The 17705-nt window shown below is 39.6% G+C and overlaps 1 protein-coding gene across 6 annotated transcripts in view; it reads right to left on the bottom strand.

The window, feature by feature from the left end:
* Positions 1 to 17705, bottom strand: part of gas7b (growth arrest-specific 7b) — a 66706-nt gene that overhangs the window by 26607 nt on the left and 22394 nt on the right. For 4 of the 6 annotated variants that reach the window (XM_044102485.1, XM_044102491.1, XM_044102486.1 and 1 more), the window contains 3 exons: positions 9583 to 9700; positions 1181 to 1258; positions 162 to 250 (listed from right to left, as the gene is read on the bottom strand). In XM_044102485.1, the coding sequence (XP_043958420.1) occupies positions 162 to 250; positions 1181 to 1258; positions 9583 to 9700 (285 nt within the window). The other 2 variants (XM_044102488.1, XM_044102490.1) reach the window with 2 other exon arrangements.

Raw genomic sequence — 17705 nt, 5'->3', positions numbered from 1 at the left:
GGACATAGTGGGTTTCAATTGCTATGATGAAACAGATTTCCAGGAAGTAGTTTACAATGATTCAAATCTGTCTTGAGCCTTACTGAATTGAAAAAAACCAAAAACAAAAAAACAAACAAAGAAATGCCAAACACAAAGTAACAAAAGTGATGAAGCTTTACCTGGGGCTCTGTGCTGCTCTTCCTAACCAGGCTGTTGTGTGAATGGTCACCGTAATGCATGGGGCTACCGCCTGAGTGGAATCCATTCACTGCACGAATAAATGAGACAGAAAGGTGAGAAGAAGAGTTCCCAGGTTTTCCACACTGAAGACGAGTGGGTAAGTTTTAGTTATCAAGGTGTCATGTTGATGATAAAGACTGTGAAACTCCCACAGTCAGAATTCTGACCTGCAATTGTTTGTGATGCTTGCATGCCGAGTTAAACTGAAACCACAAAAACCTGCTATATACGCAATTATGGACAAGCAAAACATTTACAAGCTACAGCAATGTAGCTGTCTAGCTAGCTAATGCAGTTAGCTAACATAGCCTTAGCCAAAAAAACCCACATGTGTAAGAATATTAGCTACATTTCCAGAAGCAAATAAACTGAGCTAAAAGTGTGCTAAAACAGCATGTACATTTGTGAAGTCATTTCTGCCTACATCCCCCAGAATGCTGTGCAGTTCTGGATCGGAGTGATCAAATATTCTATCAGATCTTTTGTTATCGATCCCATCTCTATCAATATGTGTTATTGATTTATTGTCCTATTTCCTCGTGCGGTCAAATTCAATCTTCCACTCGTCACACTGTCCTTCTCTAAGCGTTTGTCTAGAAAGTACATCTTCCAAACTTTGTCGTTCAGACTGTGACGTTCTGGCTTTTTCTTCCTAACAAGGGAGATGAGTGAGTGAATGAAGTTTGTTTCCGTATGTGGAAACATCCAGAGAACCTTCCTGCCTCTTTCTGCCCGCTCGCCTTTAGGAGCAGGGCCAAAGCGGGAGACAGAGGACTCCTCAGTTCCTCAGTTCGCGGCTGCAGATAAAGTTAGTCACAGGAAGTGTCTGTGTGTGGTGAGCATGAGCCCAGGCTTTGTGCCACCGTGGAATCTTAGGAGAATTCCCAGCCCCAGGGCACTGACACTTGAGGAAGTTGAAGAGAAAGAAACGGAGTAGAAGAGAGAGCAGTTAAAGCACCTGCTGGCAGAGAGTTCTTGTGTCGGATGGAGCTCTTGGGGGTCCCGGGGACGCTGGACGGCCTCTCCCATGTGGTCTCTGAGGGAAGGAGGTGGGGAGGGGGAGTTAGAGAGTATAGGAAGCATTAGAAAACAGTTGCAACTATTTGTGGGAAGGAATAAGAAGAAGTGATTCCATCTACAAATGCAAACTTGGCATTCCTTGCAGATGGTAATAATTAAAAAAAACAAAAAAAAAAACACAGACTTTTCTTTCCAGCCAGTACATAATCACTTAGGAGTAATAACTTTGATATCTAAATGACATAAATTCAATTCAATTCACTTCAAACATTCTTTAGTAATCCTAGAGGAACATTAACTCTTGTAACTTGTATTATCCAAGTTTCTTCAGAGTTGTTGGAGATGGTGTGGGCTGAAAGGAGCTCCTGTAGCAGTCAGTATTACAGTGCATCTCAAGAAGCCTCTAACTGAAGACTTTTTTGTTGTTGTTGTTCATCCTCTCATTAAGAGGATGTTCAGAGTTTCATGTTCATGTTTATGTGACAGACGAACACAATAAGTGTAACATTCTAGGGTGTTTTCACACCTGATAATCTGGTAGACTCGGTTCGAGAGGCGACCAAAATTGCAACAGTTGTTCCCGCTGGTGCACATCACTGTGTCAAGCAATCCAAATTCTTTGAAAAACAAGTTCACCTCCTCGCCTGTGGTGGCACTGCACAAAGAACCACTGAAGGAAACAACATGAAAACCTCTGAAGAAGACTTGAGCGCAACATCCTTCATTACGAAATGTAAACATAATGAAACTTTGTCAAATTGTATTGTATAGTAGAACTTATTTTTTGCTTTTGCCATTTCTACTACTACTGCTGCTAGACTCACACGTTAGTTCAGGTTAAATTTAACTTGAACGTACAAAATAAACAACAAAATAAAGGCTTTATTTTTGTGTTTTAATAGTGTCAAGCACTTTGAACTGCCATCCTGCTGAAAAGTGCTATATAAATAAACTTGATTGATTAAAGTGGAATAAACAAGACTGGTGTGAATGTCCTCTTAAAGTACAAGACCTAGATAAATCATTTCCCAAAATTCACATTCGTTTTGTATTAGAATACATTCCTGTTATTCTGAACACTGACCCTGCTAAAGAAAAGCCTGGTGCATAACGTTTATCACCATGCATGTTTATGGTGATATACAAAATTTTTGTTGTTTTTGGCCACACATGCCATGTTGAATATAAGCCAAGCGTTTGGTTTCATTTGCATCGGACCAGAACAGCCATCTCCAACATGTCTGCTGTGTGTCAAACATGTTCTCTTCTAGCAAGTCATCAAAAGCTCATCCAGCGTTTCCACAGCTGCTTCTCTGACTAACTCTCTTAATAAACCGCCTTTCAACTTAGGTTTACAGCCAAGTAAACGGAACGGTGCCAGTAGAGATATTCATAACCTAATCTATAGTCTGCTTCAGAAAGGCAAGAACGACATTTTTAGATTTGGATTTGTGGGGAAAATGTTTCTTTTCCCCCCCTCTGTTTTATAGTTTTGAGCAACTCTTGTGTTCAAGTGAAATGTGAGTAGCTTAAAAACTAAGTACGAATGTGATGAGAGCTGTAGATCTGTTCTCATCAGATATACAGATGAGAGAGGATATACAAAATGCTGATAAATAAGGACAGAAGAACGAGATAAGCTGCTGGATGACCTTTGCAGAAATGGAAACCTTACATAGCTCCAAGTCAGTCTTAAATAAACAGACTATATCATAATAAAATTCCTGCTGTTAGAAGCTGAACATATGTCGTTTTCAGTGCAAGATTTCATTTCTCTGGAACTATTTCACCTCCCAATTAATCAGCTGAAGCCATTTGTGGGTACTGTAACTCAAATCTGTGCTTCGTGTCAAAGTTCCAGCTGCAAAAGGCTCATAAAAGAGAAGAGCTCTCTTTTATTTACTTCTCTCTGGCTATTCTTGCTTTGACTAGGGCTGGGGAAGACATGCGAGGAGCTTTTATTGAATTAGAGCCTTTCGGCTACTCTGCTCTATTTATCCCTGCTTAGCAGAGAAAGGAAGCAGCTGAGCCAAGCCTATCAGCTCAAATGACACGGGCGGAGAGGGTATAACCGGCAGCAGGCTGTGTGACTTCAGGCGGGATGTAAAGCATTAGGCCGGAGCCTCTCCTCACAGGCCACATATGTATCAGTTACTCCTCTCTCTTCTCATAAACCCCGATCAATACTGATGGAAACACTGGGTAATACTGCTGAAATATATTGTATCTTATTAGATAAAGAAAATTGCTTTATTAAAATCTTTTCCCTGTACACTGGATACAGACGGTTGGGCTTCACGAAGAGCCTGTCTGACAAGTTTGAATAGAAGATTTGATTCTAGAGGTTTTGCATTCAAATTTGTAGGCCTGTCGCAATAAGTAATAAATTGATTAATCACACAATAAATTAAAACGACATCAATCATGTTTATTTGACCTGGATGACGAGTTGGACCCTCTGCTCGCTTACGAAATATTCTCTGCTTGCTTCTGGAACAAAAAAAACGTACCGTCGCCTGGCAACCTCTCAGCCAATAGAATGAAAGTGTTGTACTGGGTGCGTTTGTTTCCTTCTAGAGGGTGTGCCTGCGTGGCTACTATCAATTGTAGCAATCTGTGTCACATACTGGATGTAGGGAGAAACAAGGGCCTCGGCTTTCTGCTCTGTGTAACACTAAACAAACCGCAAGCAGTGTGCTGCTGATCGCTAACAGCTACTGATCTTAGGCAGGAGTTTGTTCACCCAACCAACTCTACATTCAGTGGGTGGCACAGGCTGCTATAACTGATAGTAGCCACACAGGCACATCTGCTAGAAGGAAACAAACACACCCAGTAAAAAGCTTTCATTCTATTGGCTGAGAGGTTGCCAGGCGATGGTGCATTTTTGTTCCAGAAGCAGAGAATGTTTCGTAAGCGAGCAGAGAGTCTGAGCGCGAGGAGCCGTTTAGAATACAATCATTTCAAGTTTTGAGAAGACATGAAGTCCTGCTTTCAAAATAAAAATGTAAGCAAAAGTATTAAAAGCTTTGAGAAATAAAGACATGAAATCCTGATTTCAAAATAAAAATGTGTGCTCTTGGATGATGGCAGAAAAATTCCCCCAGACTCGTACGAAGAAATTCCTGAGAAGTCGTATGAATAAAGGAAATCTATGCCAGAGTATGCCTAGTATATGTGATTTATATGATATGAATTCATAGTAAGGATAATAAAATTAGAATTTTGAATTTGCTTTTTACTCTTTAGAGGCACGGATTTCTTTTCCAAGTCCAAAATTTCCTCATTTTGCAAAATAATCTTTTTCCTCTCAATGTCCAACCAAAGAAGACTCGTTTTCCGCTCACCTACCGCGTCGACTTATTGTCCACGGCACAGCCTGAGTAACGGGAGGCGTCCCTTATTTAGGATTCAAAAAGGAGGGGAAAAAAATGACCCAGTTAGCTCTAACTGAGCCATATTTTATTCATAACCATATGACAGAGGTCTCTGATGCTGCCTCCTGTTGCTCATAGTGACAGAAACCCATCCACTGTGGCAAGGAAACAGGAAAAAGACTACAATTTACACTTTGGGCTTTTAAAATACATATACCTCAACGCCTCTCCTGATCAGTTTGTCAAATATATCATGAAAGACTACCCAAGTTTTTGAATAAACATAAAATTGGATGGATTTGGTAAGGTGTGCGCATACAGCGCTCCCACCCACACTGTTAGCAAACCGCAGCACCCTGCAACACAGGAAGGAAAAAGTCACAGAAAGAAAGAAAGAAAGAAAGAAAGACAAGGACGTGCAACCCTCACCCACCCACGCTGCTTTGTTACCATGGCACTGTCATAACACAACACACGCAGAACACTAATAAAACTGAACTTTAGAGTAACAATGGCAAAGTCAGGTAAAAATAAAAAAAATATTTGAGTTGCTATGAATATCAATTGTTGGAGGAAAAAGGTTATCAGCGCTGCGCGGCTTTGCTAAAATAAGCGTTCTAAATGTACCCAAGCTCGGCTCACCATCTTGCAATGGCGACAGAAGGAGAGAGAAAAAGCTTCGCTCCATCTTTCTGACAGAACCTCGAAGCCACCTAACCATATCCTCAAATACGAGGAGGAAGACGAGGAGGGAGTCCCCTTGCTCTCGTGCCTGGGTGGAGCGCCGAGCCAATTTTAAACCTCCTCTCTCATCTTTCCAGGCCACAACCCCGACCGCTGCCACCACGAAGAGAGACGTACAAGATGCGAACATCCCTGATGGGGAAATGGTTACGGTCTTTAAAGAACCCTTTGCCACAATCCCAGCTAGAGAGGGTGGACAGGTGCAGGGAGATGCTGCGTAAACAAGCCATGCTCCTGAGAGACGAGGATTCAGTCGGAAAAGACCCCGATGCACATCCGCTACATTTCTAAATTCAAATTAAACGGAAACAAACTGACTGGGAAAGTGTTGACGTGAAAATCGGTGACTTTAGGACACCACGTATGAAGCGCTTAAAAGTGAGTCAGACGTAGCGTTCTGCAAAAGCACTTTGCCTTTCCCTGAAACCTCGTCACAAACTGTTAAGTCCATGTTCAAAAAATGCACTAGAACTGCTCCTTCTGTTGTTATTTTTAACCAATAAAATAAAGGATGACGCCTTCGCAGAACAGCTTTAAAGAATTATCAGTTTTGTGAAGGACACGTCCTTCCTGCAGACTTTGAAACAGAGTTGATCCAAGTAAGGCCACACACCCAAAAAAAAAGCACTGAAATGAGCATTTACCACACCAATTTCAAAACTACGTTCTTCGGTGACCTTCAAAACAAAAGTCGGATTCGTTTAGATTTAGGTTCTGTAAAATGGACACAATGTGTGAAGACCTTTCCTACTGATATTAAAGAGCCAAAGTAGTTGAGCCACAAACATTCATTCAAACATTCAGAATATTAATGAACAAACAGCGTCATGAAGACCAACAAACATAGGACACAGACTGGGATAAAGTTCTTAAGAAGTTTATTAATTGTACACTCTACAAATCTGTGGTTTGTGGGTGATTGGTATGAAGAACGCCATAAAAAGTTACATTTCATGTTCACCACTAGCCATAAAGGAGACAGGAACTATGTTAAAGAAGTTGCTCTATTCTGATGAGACCTACTTGAAACGTGGTGCTGCCCAAATCATAACTTGATGGTAAATCCAGAAGCTTTGACACGGTGGGGGCGGTAAGGGAGTGGCAAGAGGTCCAGGTAGGGTGAAGTATCCTCAGTCAAGTATGTGAAAGTATGTGGAAATACTTCACAAATCACAAAATTTTGAAAAAAACAAAGACAAGTTTTAGGTATAAAAGTCATTTAGTCAATTTGTGATTGTGTCATTTATTTGCATTATTTCAGTCTTTAAATAACCATAATTTGCACTTACATTTCTACTTTTGTCAGTCTGATGACATCATATCTATTATAGATATATTATGACTGTACTTGTACTACTCAGTACTTGAGAGGTCTCTTTCTAACATTTAGAGGAATTTATTGGATAGCTAATATTTACTTTTACTTGAGTAAAAAAAATACGTTGAACTATTGCTACTTTCACCTAGGCTACAAGAGGCTTCTGAATATAAGTATGTTTTTAAAGATGTGAAATTTGAGGGGGCAGTTGCCCCCTTCTTGCCTCCCTGTAGCTCCGTCCCTGGCGGTAATGCTTGTTATCAGGAGGGAAGGAAAATATGGTAAGAGCTGATGGGAAGATGGATGGAGCTTTGGGCAAAACTCAAAGAAAAGCTTTTATAGGTTCTAGAAGACCAGAGGCAGATGTTCACTTTTCAGCAGGCCCGTGACCCCAAACACAAACTCAGATCTACCGCAGAGTGGTTCAGATCAAAGCATATTTAGTCTCTGACAACTTTTTGTCTGATCTGAATACGACTGGGGGGGGAAAAAATATTTGAAATAATTTCACTTTCTAGAGGAAGGAAGGTGGTAGATTTCTATCAAGTGTTTTCCCACAACAAAACGTGGTATTTCATTAGCAAAAGAATTGCTGAAAGTAAGATATTCTTAGCTTCCTCCTCTGCAGTCATGCACTACTTAGTGACAGTCAATCAGATCAAATCCCAATACGATACATTGAAGTTTGTGGTTGTTATATGAGAAAAGGTGTAAAAGGGGAGGAAATACTTTTACAGTCCACAGAAGGGCCATCATTCTACAACTCTCTTTTTAGGACCTTGAGACTGGCAGCACTGCATTCTCGCTCATTCAAACAAGAGTTGCCAAGTCAAGAAATGACTGCCATCAGTCAGCTTTCACAACAAGGCCACGCAAGGATAGTAAAGGCAGACAATGAAGCAGGGAATTCTGCAATGTCGGTGAACTGAGGAGGGAATTAAACCGTCTCCTTGCCAATATGTCCGTGAATGTTGTGTTCAGGGACACGATGACTGCTGATCATGGAGAAAGAAACAAGCAGCAGGACTGGCAGCCCAGCAGACAGAGAGCAAACAACATAAATTTAAAAAATATGTTGCGTTCGCGACGATATAGCCGTCAGTAGATGGTAAAACTCAAAGAAAGGCCGGTGGTGAACTATTTAAATGAATCAGTTCATTTTAAAATGACTGAACACCATTGAGTTTAGAACAAACTGTTGTTAAGGATGGACTGGAACAGAAATGTTGACAACGGGACATTTTTAAGAACTGTGACTTGGGGGCGTGCTGTGGTGACGCAGGGTTTAGCACGCCCCACGTTTGGAGGCCTTAATCCTCGACGCGGACGTCACGGGTTCGACTCCCGGTCCCGACGACCTTTGCCACATGTCTTCCCCCCTCTCATCACCTGCTTTCCTGTCTGCCTACTGTCACAAAAATACGAGCCACTAGCGCCGCAAAAACTCTTTGGAAAAAAAAGAAGAAAAAAAAAACTGTGACTTGAACTGGGGGGAAATATTTTAAACTGATGAGATTGAATACAAAATTTGTGATTTTTGAAATTCTTACGCTTTTACTTTTAAAACTAATTCAGAATAAAACACAATATACCTTGAAAACGATGTGCTTTCCGAGCCGAAACACAGAATGTCATCCCACTAGTACTGATTTAGAAAAGTATGTGTTTGTTGATTTAATCAGCTGATCCTTGGTATGCAGGTACAAAACCCAGAGTTCTGGTCATAACATTCGCAGCGTTTATGCCAGGAGACTGAATTAAAAAAAACCCTTCAGTCAAAGGAAGTTTATCACGTGCTGCGTTTCCGTTGACCTTAAAACTCCACAAAAATAAATTTGCAAAAATTTTAAAAAAGCACGTCGTTTTATACAAAAAACTCAGGCGTGGTGTTTCAGCGAACTGCAACAGCTGAGAAAGATTATTGCATTATCCCACTGCTGGTTTCCTAATCATTCGCCCTGATCTCGATCATCAGCGGCAGTGTGCTGGGGCCTTAAGGGAGCGCGACAAAACGCATGTTGTTCACACCTCGACACCACAGTAACACACATTTCTATAGTAGTTTGAGAGGATCACAAACCACACAACATACACAGAGCAGCAGTAGAACATAAAAAAACTAATCACAGTGGCTGTAGTTTAAAACACTGCAATCCATTCAATGATGGATTTATATCTGAAAATGTTTTTTATTTTGTTCACATTTTTTAATTGTGAGGGGAGTAGGGATAAGAAATGTTTCCAGGAAGCTCTGGGATAGGAATGTGATGTTTTACAATGTAATGTTTCCTTTCTAAGATAATAAAAAATGTGTTGCAAAAAAGGTGAATTTTGTAAAACAAAAAAGTTTGAAATGTTTTGCCACTCATTTCAGAAAGTGAAGCTCGTGTAGAGTCATTACACACATAGCAAAAATATTTCAAGCTTTTATTGCATAGCATTTTGATAAGGGATTCTTTTTACTGAATCTAGTGAATTGAGAGACAAAATATGTTGAACTTTTTCATAATATAAAACTTTTTTAGATGTAACTGCAGTAACATCTGATTAGAGGTAGTGGGAGGCAATAATTGCCCCATGAAATCTACCCCAGTGCATCCACTTTGTTCCAGGGCATTCTGAGGTTTGTAGTTTTAGTAATGCATGCAATGTATAGCAACACTACTTATAGTGTCACCTTCCTAAAATAATGGCTAGGTGTTTTTTTTTTCCGTTTTTTTTTAACCTTAATCATCTTTTGGCAGGAAAGAAGTGATATTGTCAAAGTCAACAAAACAAGTACAAGAAAAATTAAAAGAAACGACTTAGGCCGTTGTTTTAGGAAGGTGAGGATATGTGAAAAAAAAATTGCGGTGCAACTATGAGGCCGACTAAACGCAGTGCAGTATCAGTTTCTCTCACCATTGTTTGCGGTGTTGACATAGTACTTTTTCCCTTGCGGAGACATGTAGCATTTCCAGTGAGGAGGCAGAGGCTCTCTGATGTCCTCGACAGGCAGCTGACTCAGAGACGCTGTCCTCTGTTGACAGAGAGAAGCAATAAATGTTAATAATCAGGAAAAGGGCTCATCAGCAGCATGCTAGCTGTGAGACAAACATTTATTTCCCAAGTGTGTTTCATCACCGACATCAACCGCTGAAGACAAAAATGTGAAAGAAATTAAAGAAACGAACGTCGGTAAGGATCCTGTGCAAAATGAGCAGCACTGAGTTCAGCCAGGATCTCATTTCCTCAAGTATTTCTAAAGTAAAATGACATAATGGTGGAGTGGGCTCTGCCACAAAACGAACAACAAGCTGCAGCGGGAGGACTGAGACCCGCCGTGGCGGAGTCAGCATATGTGCACACGGTGAGCAGCTGAGCGCAACATAAGAGCACGTACAGGCAAACTACGCACATCTGCTGCCGATTAGCAGGAAAACAATGGGTTAGAACCGAGGGACGCAGTGAGGGGATGCTGTTTGGAGGCCGGGGCGAGTCAGGACAACTTCCAGCTTCTGTCCAGCGGGCAGTGTTCATATCTGGCGTAACAGGGTTCGTTTTAGGAGGTGCAAGTAAAATTTAAGCAGCCGTAGCACTTGTAGAAATGCTCTTTTTCTCATTACTATGTTCAGACCTACTTTGTGGAATGTGTTCGTGGTTGGTCCAATAAGCAGGTTGGTACCGACCATGTGTCAATTTTTACACATGTAGGTTATGTTTTGTGCTCAATTGTTGATTTAAAGTTGTAATCAAATCATAGTCCCTTGTGAAATGAACAACAGAATGAAGGCAAAAAGGTTTTGTCATCACCCACAGTGAAACTAGTCCTGTTCCACATGAGCTGAAGTGCCACTGAGCAAGGAAGAAGTCATGACTCCAAGAGCAACATAGTTGAATAAATTTCTTTTTTTTTGGAGAGATTTCCTGTGCTACTTTTTTTCCAATATTGTTCAACATTGATCTACTGTTAATAAAGCCAACGTTAGCCCCGTTTCTGTTTGGTTGCAAAAAAAAACACATGATATTGATTAAAATCTTGCTTTTTCCAGACTTTTTTTTTAAACTAACATTATCAGTTTTAGCTACGTTACATTGGAAGCAATGGGGGATGCTGGGGTTGTGTTTGGCGGTTTCTACTGAAATTAGCAACTTTTCTTGAGAGAAACTTTCACCAACCAGCTGAAACAATTGTTGTTTCACAATAAAAGAAAAAGGCAGGGCCCAAAAATGGGACAACACATCTGAAACTTAATCTCTTTATTGCACTGTTAACTGACAAGCTAGGTAAAGCGCTGCAAAACAACTAGCCCCTTGAAGGAGTTAGAAAAGTAGCTAGATGGCTAGCTGCTAGTATTAATTTGAGAAACTATAGAACTGAACGTGCCCATAGCCTTGCTCATTGACTCAAATGAAGTCAAATTGTCTAAGTTACCTGTAAAAAACGCAACAAAATCCTTTTAAGCCAGATTTCGAGTTGGGAAAGTCCAAGCTTGCAGAGCAGCCCCAACATTAGCATTCAATATGGCTGCTTCTAGTGAAAGATGCCTGTACGAACTGCTTAGCACTTTTTGTTTTGTAGTAAAACATCGCAATGTTCTGTAAAATAGCTATTGGTAAACATGTCCCTTTTTGTGTTTGAATATATACAATGGATCTCCTTTTATTGCTATTAATACTTATCAACAAAAAGCTAGGAAATGCTTTGGCTAATTTTGCCTAAACAGTTCTAAGCTGAAACTTGGAATGAGACACCATCAAACATCCAAGATTTTACCTTCAAAACAAAGAAAGAAGTACTTTTTTTATTGGTGTTAAAAAAATAAGACAGATTAGAACTGAATAGAGTAAGCAAACCCGTTCGCAGGGTAAATTACTGCTTCAGACGACCTCTGCCGTAACATGGGATTATTGAAACTGCACAGCAATTTCATTTCATTAGATAACACATATCATGACTTCATCATCGTGTTTCTGTTGTAACCAAACACCATTATGTGCCGAGTTCAACCCAATCTGTCCTTGAGAAAGAACTTTTAGAACCACAGAGACTGAAGCCACAACATGCTGTAGAGGCCAGGATGATACCCAACCCTCTCTGGACCCACAGGATGAGAGAGCAAGAAGATGTGTGGGTTAAGATTGTGTGTAATTACACAGCATCCAACAACATCGCAGCAATGTTTCCTCTTTGATGGTCCCCAGGGCTGATTTTATATTTGTCAGTGGTCTCTTTTGGAAAAGAGGAACTACTCAAACCACCCTCTTTAGTCACTCCGCTGAAAACAATGGCTATGAATGAAACAATGAACAAACAACAAGCCATTAAAATAAAAAGAAAAGCTATTTTCACTCAGGGAAGGTTGAATGTGTTCTGAAAAAAAAAATAGATGAGAAAAGGTTGTTGTAACTGTCAAACCAGTTACAAGACTTTTTATTTGCAATATTTGCAATTCAAACAGACACTTCTAAGAATGCATGCAGAGAATCAGCTGGAGATCAGAATATGCTGGTAAATCAGCATAATGTGGATATTGGAAATTGATTGATAGACAGAAGAACAATATTAGTAAGGTACTGAAAACTAATGTCAGAGGGACCCCAAAAAGGACACTGTATATTGCAACAAAAATACACTTCTGTTCATTAGCACAGACCAAAAGCAGAGAAGACGACGTGGAGGAAGAACTGTTCTTAAAAAGTTGGGTCGTGGCTAATAATTTTCTGAAAAGTACCATGTTGGGGAATTGAAAAATAAACTTGCAAGTTCGTTTGAGTGAAAAACAAAACGCTCTTACAGAAAACAAGAATATTAAAAACAAGTGTTTTTAGAGGGGAAGCACCTAGAAATCTCTAGAATCTAATTATTTTTCTCCTTTCCTGGTCAGTGAACACATCACAGCTACTTTGTACCAGAATGAAATGAAACCACTCTTCTCTGTGGATGCTGCTGCTGAGTGAAGAAGACTGTTAGCTGTTTTGCGTACTGCTAAGGAGCTTTTGAAAGTGAAGTCAAAGAAAGCAAAGAGACATAATAAGTTCTCTGGAAAATAAATCATACATTCTTACGACATGTTGAAACATGTTTCAGATTCATTTAGGCTGTGAAAGAGTGTCAGATGTTTTACATCAAAGTTGCTACATGAGATTTCAACACCTGTCTGTTATGGAACTTGTTGATTTGAAAATGATGACAGATATCTAAACCTTTCAGAGTGAAGATGAACATATACATTCTCTATAGCAGGTAGATAGGCGGTGCTGCTTTAGTGATGCTAGTTTTGCTAACATGTTAAAGCTAGTTAAAAATGTCTACTCATTTTGACTGATTCATAAAAACAGGACCATTTCTTTCAATGCCATCTCTCTCACATACAGTGTGACGTTGCCTGAGCTCAAAATACAAATATTTAGTGACTGCTAACAACGGGAGGGTCAAAAAAATATGTTGAACGCCATTCTTTTATACCTTCATATTTTAAGGTTCTTCAATCAATCAATCAAATTTTATTTGTATAGCACATTTCAGCAGCAAGGCATTTCAAAGTGCTTTACATCAAATCAAACACAGAAACACAATGCAACATAGAATCAACAATAAAAACACAACATCAAGTCAGGTTCCGTCAATAAATTTGCAATTGATTACGTTTCAAATACAACTCTAAACAAGTGGGTTTTTAGTTGAGATTTAAAGGAAGTCAGTGTTTCAGCTGTTTTGCAGTTTTCTGAAAGTTTGTCATTCTTCAAATGATATTGAAATAAGGTCAAATTTGACCATAATCACTGCATCTCTGAATCAAAAATTTTGCTTTAAGTATTTCTTTAAATATTCATTTTACACCACTTTCACAAGAGACGTTGTATGCCAGGATCTAGACTTATTTTTTTTATATCTTTGTGAAATTAAATGGAAAGCTGATTGGCTGAAACCTCTTACCCACTGAAAGTAGGAGGAAGAGCTGACTTGTCGAGGAATTCCAGAAAAATATATGTAGTTATTTATATCTCATACAATATAGCACATAAAGACGAATTGAAAGGTTATGATGATACATTGTTGGGTATACATTCGGCTAATGAGTGGTTTTTGAATCAGAAGGGAAACAGGAAATGGGGAGATTATGTCACTACAAGATGATGATCAAATATATTCCACTTCTCCATACCCCCTTTCCAGGCCTATTCACCAAACAAGTGGTGTATTTGTGTGCAATTTAGTATGAGAGGGAGCTATGTAATAGGATGTTGCATTCACACTGAGGATCTTACAAGTCCTAACTTGGTTTTGTGTGTTTTGTCCTTTTTTTGGTGGGATCTGTGTAATAAGTTCATTGATTCACTCCTACATTGATTTTGTTTTGTGAGCTCTTGCAGACTGATCTCTGGAGAGCCTCTATCACTGGATCTGGTGACCCCTGAGCTGACCTCTGACATAGTTCATGTGGCCTACAGGCAAGCCTCACAAACTGTGGTTCAGTATTTTTTGGACTTTGGTTTTACAAACCCCTTCCAAACTGTCCAAGAAGCACAAAGTTTGCTTCTTGGACTGTTTGGAAGGAACTCTAATTTTATTTTTTGGACTTTTTAAGAACTCCCTCCAGGACCATCACTGGGTTCAGGACTATGGATTGATCAAGGGATCTGGAGGCTACCCTTTGGGAAACGGGGTCTGTCATGTCCCATGGTACTTTCAGTTTGTGTTGCCATTATTTTTGATTGCAAGGCATTGGGTCTCCATAGGTATTTCATTTCTCCATTTGAAACCTAGTCTTCTGGTCACCTAGGCTGTTTTCACATCGGGTTATCTGTTAGACTCGGTTTGATTGGGGACTGGAATCGCAACACTTGTTACATTTTCTGCTGGTGGTTTGTAGGATTTCTCTGTCGTCTATGGGAAAAGACCATGAGCCATTTCTCCAGCTAATGTTAGAGTCTTGCGTTTGTTTTGGTTGTATATAGTTACCCAGCGCTACACAGTCCAATTCCTGCTTTTGGGGCATTCTCCAAAAGCAGGAATGCTTGCATCCACATATGCATTCGCACCACGCCAGAGTTAACGTCAAAAGAACCAAGACCAGAAATCGCTTGTTTGGTCCATATCAGCATTTGACTGCGCATTCACATCTTCCCAAACAAACCGGACTTTCTAGGCAAACAGACTAAACAGGGCTGGTGTGAATTTAGCCTTAGCGTTTCCCTGATCTTCTGATTCAATGTTCTCTCTGTTATCTTTTGATTATCATTTATTCTAATGTTGTGTTGTGTTCTGTGTGTACTATTCACTGTCCCTCACTGGTACACTGGTAAAAAAAGTAGATTGTTTTTACCAGTCTACTTTTTTTAAGAAATAGGAAGAAATAAATAACGGAGTGGAGAAGAAAGTGTTCAGGATCAAGGCAATAAAAGACTCCTGATTGTCGTTCTCTTCTTGGCTATTTCCCAGTTGGTGTTTCTGGACACTTGTTTGTCATCAGTGAACTGATACCAAAGTATTTATTTTTCTCAGAGCTGAGCAGAAGCAGGCGGAGGCAGATGGGAGTGGGCTGCGTGAGTTCAGCATTGCTGGAGAACATAAAGAAAATCTGGGACATGGAGGCATTTTATAATTATTTCTGCACTGCAATAACAACAACAAAAGATAGGAATCTGAAATGAAACCCTCCTCAACATAATTAAATCTTGCGTCTGGCATGAGTGAGAGGATGGGAACACCTTGCGGTGTGAAGTAAGAGGTAACTTGTAGGCGCTTCTTTTCCCGACATATGCGGCGGTAAATAATGCACCGTTCCAGATGGTTGGCATTCCGGACCGCAGACTGCCTTCGGCTGCACATTCGCAACCTGGCTGCATCGCCACTGGCACGAAACTCACGTCGACTGCAACAAACGCTGCTGCCACGCCAACATGCCCACGTCACCGTTCGACGGATTAACTTTCCCCCCCTCCAGGGGGTCTTTTGTGGGCTCTAGTGCCCCTTATATGACAGTAGGCTGACAGGAAAGGGGGATGGAGAGGGGAGAAGAGATACGGCAAATGTCGGCCGGGTCCGGGAATCAAACCGGCGACGGCCGCGTCGAGGACTCAGGGCCTCCAAACGTGGGTTGCACTATCCCCTACGCCACCGCAGCACGGCCAACAGATGAACTTTTAATTGAACATGCATCAGTCATTACTGCTGTCAACTTAAAGACAGGACAACGTAAAACCTAAGAATCCTACTACCTGAGCAAGAAGATTACAAGCTGTTTTAATGAATTTATTTCCAGACATAACAACTGAGCAATTATATTACCTTCTATAATCAACAGTCATCTGCTGGAGGTAATACTTTCCTTCACTGTTTTTCTCTTAAGACTTTTTTAGGTCACCATGGTAACACACTGAAGCTTGACAAGGCATGTAGGAAACAAACATTTGGAACAAGGTTCTCTGTCCAATTTTATGATGGAGTACAAAAGGTCGTTCTAAGAAAAAAAAAAATGAATGAAAAAATTTAATTACCAGAATAAAAGCATAAAGCCAAATATTACGACAATAAACTCAGATTATTATCAAGTATATTATTGAGAACAGTTGTTGATAACAGTAATATTCTGATAATATTATGAGTCATAATATTACAAGAAGACATACAAAAATAAAATCATAGTATCTTGAGAATCAAGCCATATTATGAGAACAAAGTTGAAACAAAAATAAAGTCGTAGTGTTACGAAAATAAAGATTACAGGGATAAAATTGTACGAAAACAAAGTTGAAATAATATAAGAATAAACTCATAACATTTCGAGGATAAAGTTGTAGCATTATGACTTTATTCTCATAATTTTCTCACTTTATTTTCTCAGCGTGCTCCTAAAACTCCGTTGTGCAATCTTGACCAAAGTCAATGCAAATGAAGTTTTGGCTATAAACTCCGGTCTCTAGAAGTGCAAAGTTGATAGAGACACAGCTCAAAATACCTGCAGCTTTTACTTCTTCAAAAGAAGTTCTAAATACACAAAAGCCACATTTTTTTCCTAATGTTTAAATGTAATAAATTCAAAACTCCTGTACAATTATGCTCTATTTTGACTTTGTCCATCAGATAAAAATCCAACACGACGCGCTGAAGTTTGTTTGCGACGTGACAAAGGCTGAAGGGACACGAATACTTTTGCTGTGTGTCAGCAGCAATAAAAGGCAGTGAAAGGGATCATTAGTGCCTCGTTTTGTGGACATGCTTGAAAGCCTTTATTAGAGCGTCTGAAGTCAGAAGGCGAGGACCGCTTTGAAACGCTTCAGCCTTCCACGCGTCAGCCGGTCCAGTCTGACGCGTCTCCTGATGATGAATTCCTACACGCAGACCCAGACCACTCTTTCTGACTCAGCCTACTTTTGTTTTTCTGTTGGTTTCGAAAACATCTCATCCAACGAGCAGCTCAGACATTCTCCTATCTGAAGCAGCAAAAAAATAAAAATTAAAAAAAATCTGTTGTACTCATTTCTTCTTACCTTTGATTTATTTTGTACATGCAGTCATTTGAATATAAATAAACAGTTCAGGAACTCAATGCACTAAGTAACAAACTATATCAATCGATTACAAAGTCATGTTTTGAAACCATTTAAAATAACTTTTAAAATTTTAAACTGGTGAATAAAACAATAAAGATCAGAATGTGATATCAGAGTAATAAAAAAAGTTAGTTTTTTTTATTATTATGTGGCCTTGATGGAAAGTGTTTTTAATACCTGCTTAAAGATTATTTTCATTGGTACATTCACACTCTGACAAGTGAGACCATTTGAAACGCATATTTTAATTTATTGAACACAACTGGATATTAAAGAGGATTTACTGTAAATTATAAACACAAAGTAAAAACATTTCTGATGTTATTCATTTGCGATGTTGCAAATTTTTTCTCCTAGATTAAAATTCATTCAGGACAGCGTTGCTAGAAAGAAAACCTCATAATGATTTAAATATTTTTCTCTCAAACTTAAAGTTGACAATTTCAGACTTTCCGAATGCAACAAGATGCATCTGCATAAACCAT

Source organism: Gambusia affinis, linkage group LG20, assembly GCF_019740435.1.
Source record: "Gambusia affinis linkage group LG20, SWU_Gaff_1.0, whole genome shotgun sequence".
In the NCBI taxonomy this organism is placed as follows: domain Eukaryota; kingdom Metazoa; phylum Chordata; class Actinopteri; order Cyprinodontiformes; family Poeciliidae; genus Gambusia; species Gambusia affinis.
The sequence above is the reverse complement of the archived record's forward strand: the minus strand, read 5'-3'. Positions and strand labels throughout refer to the sequence as shown.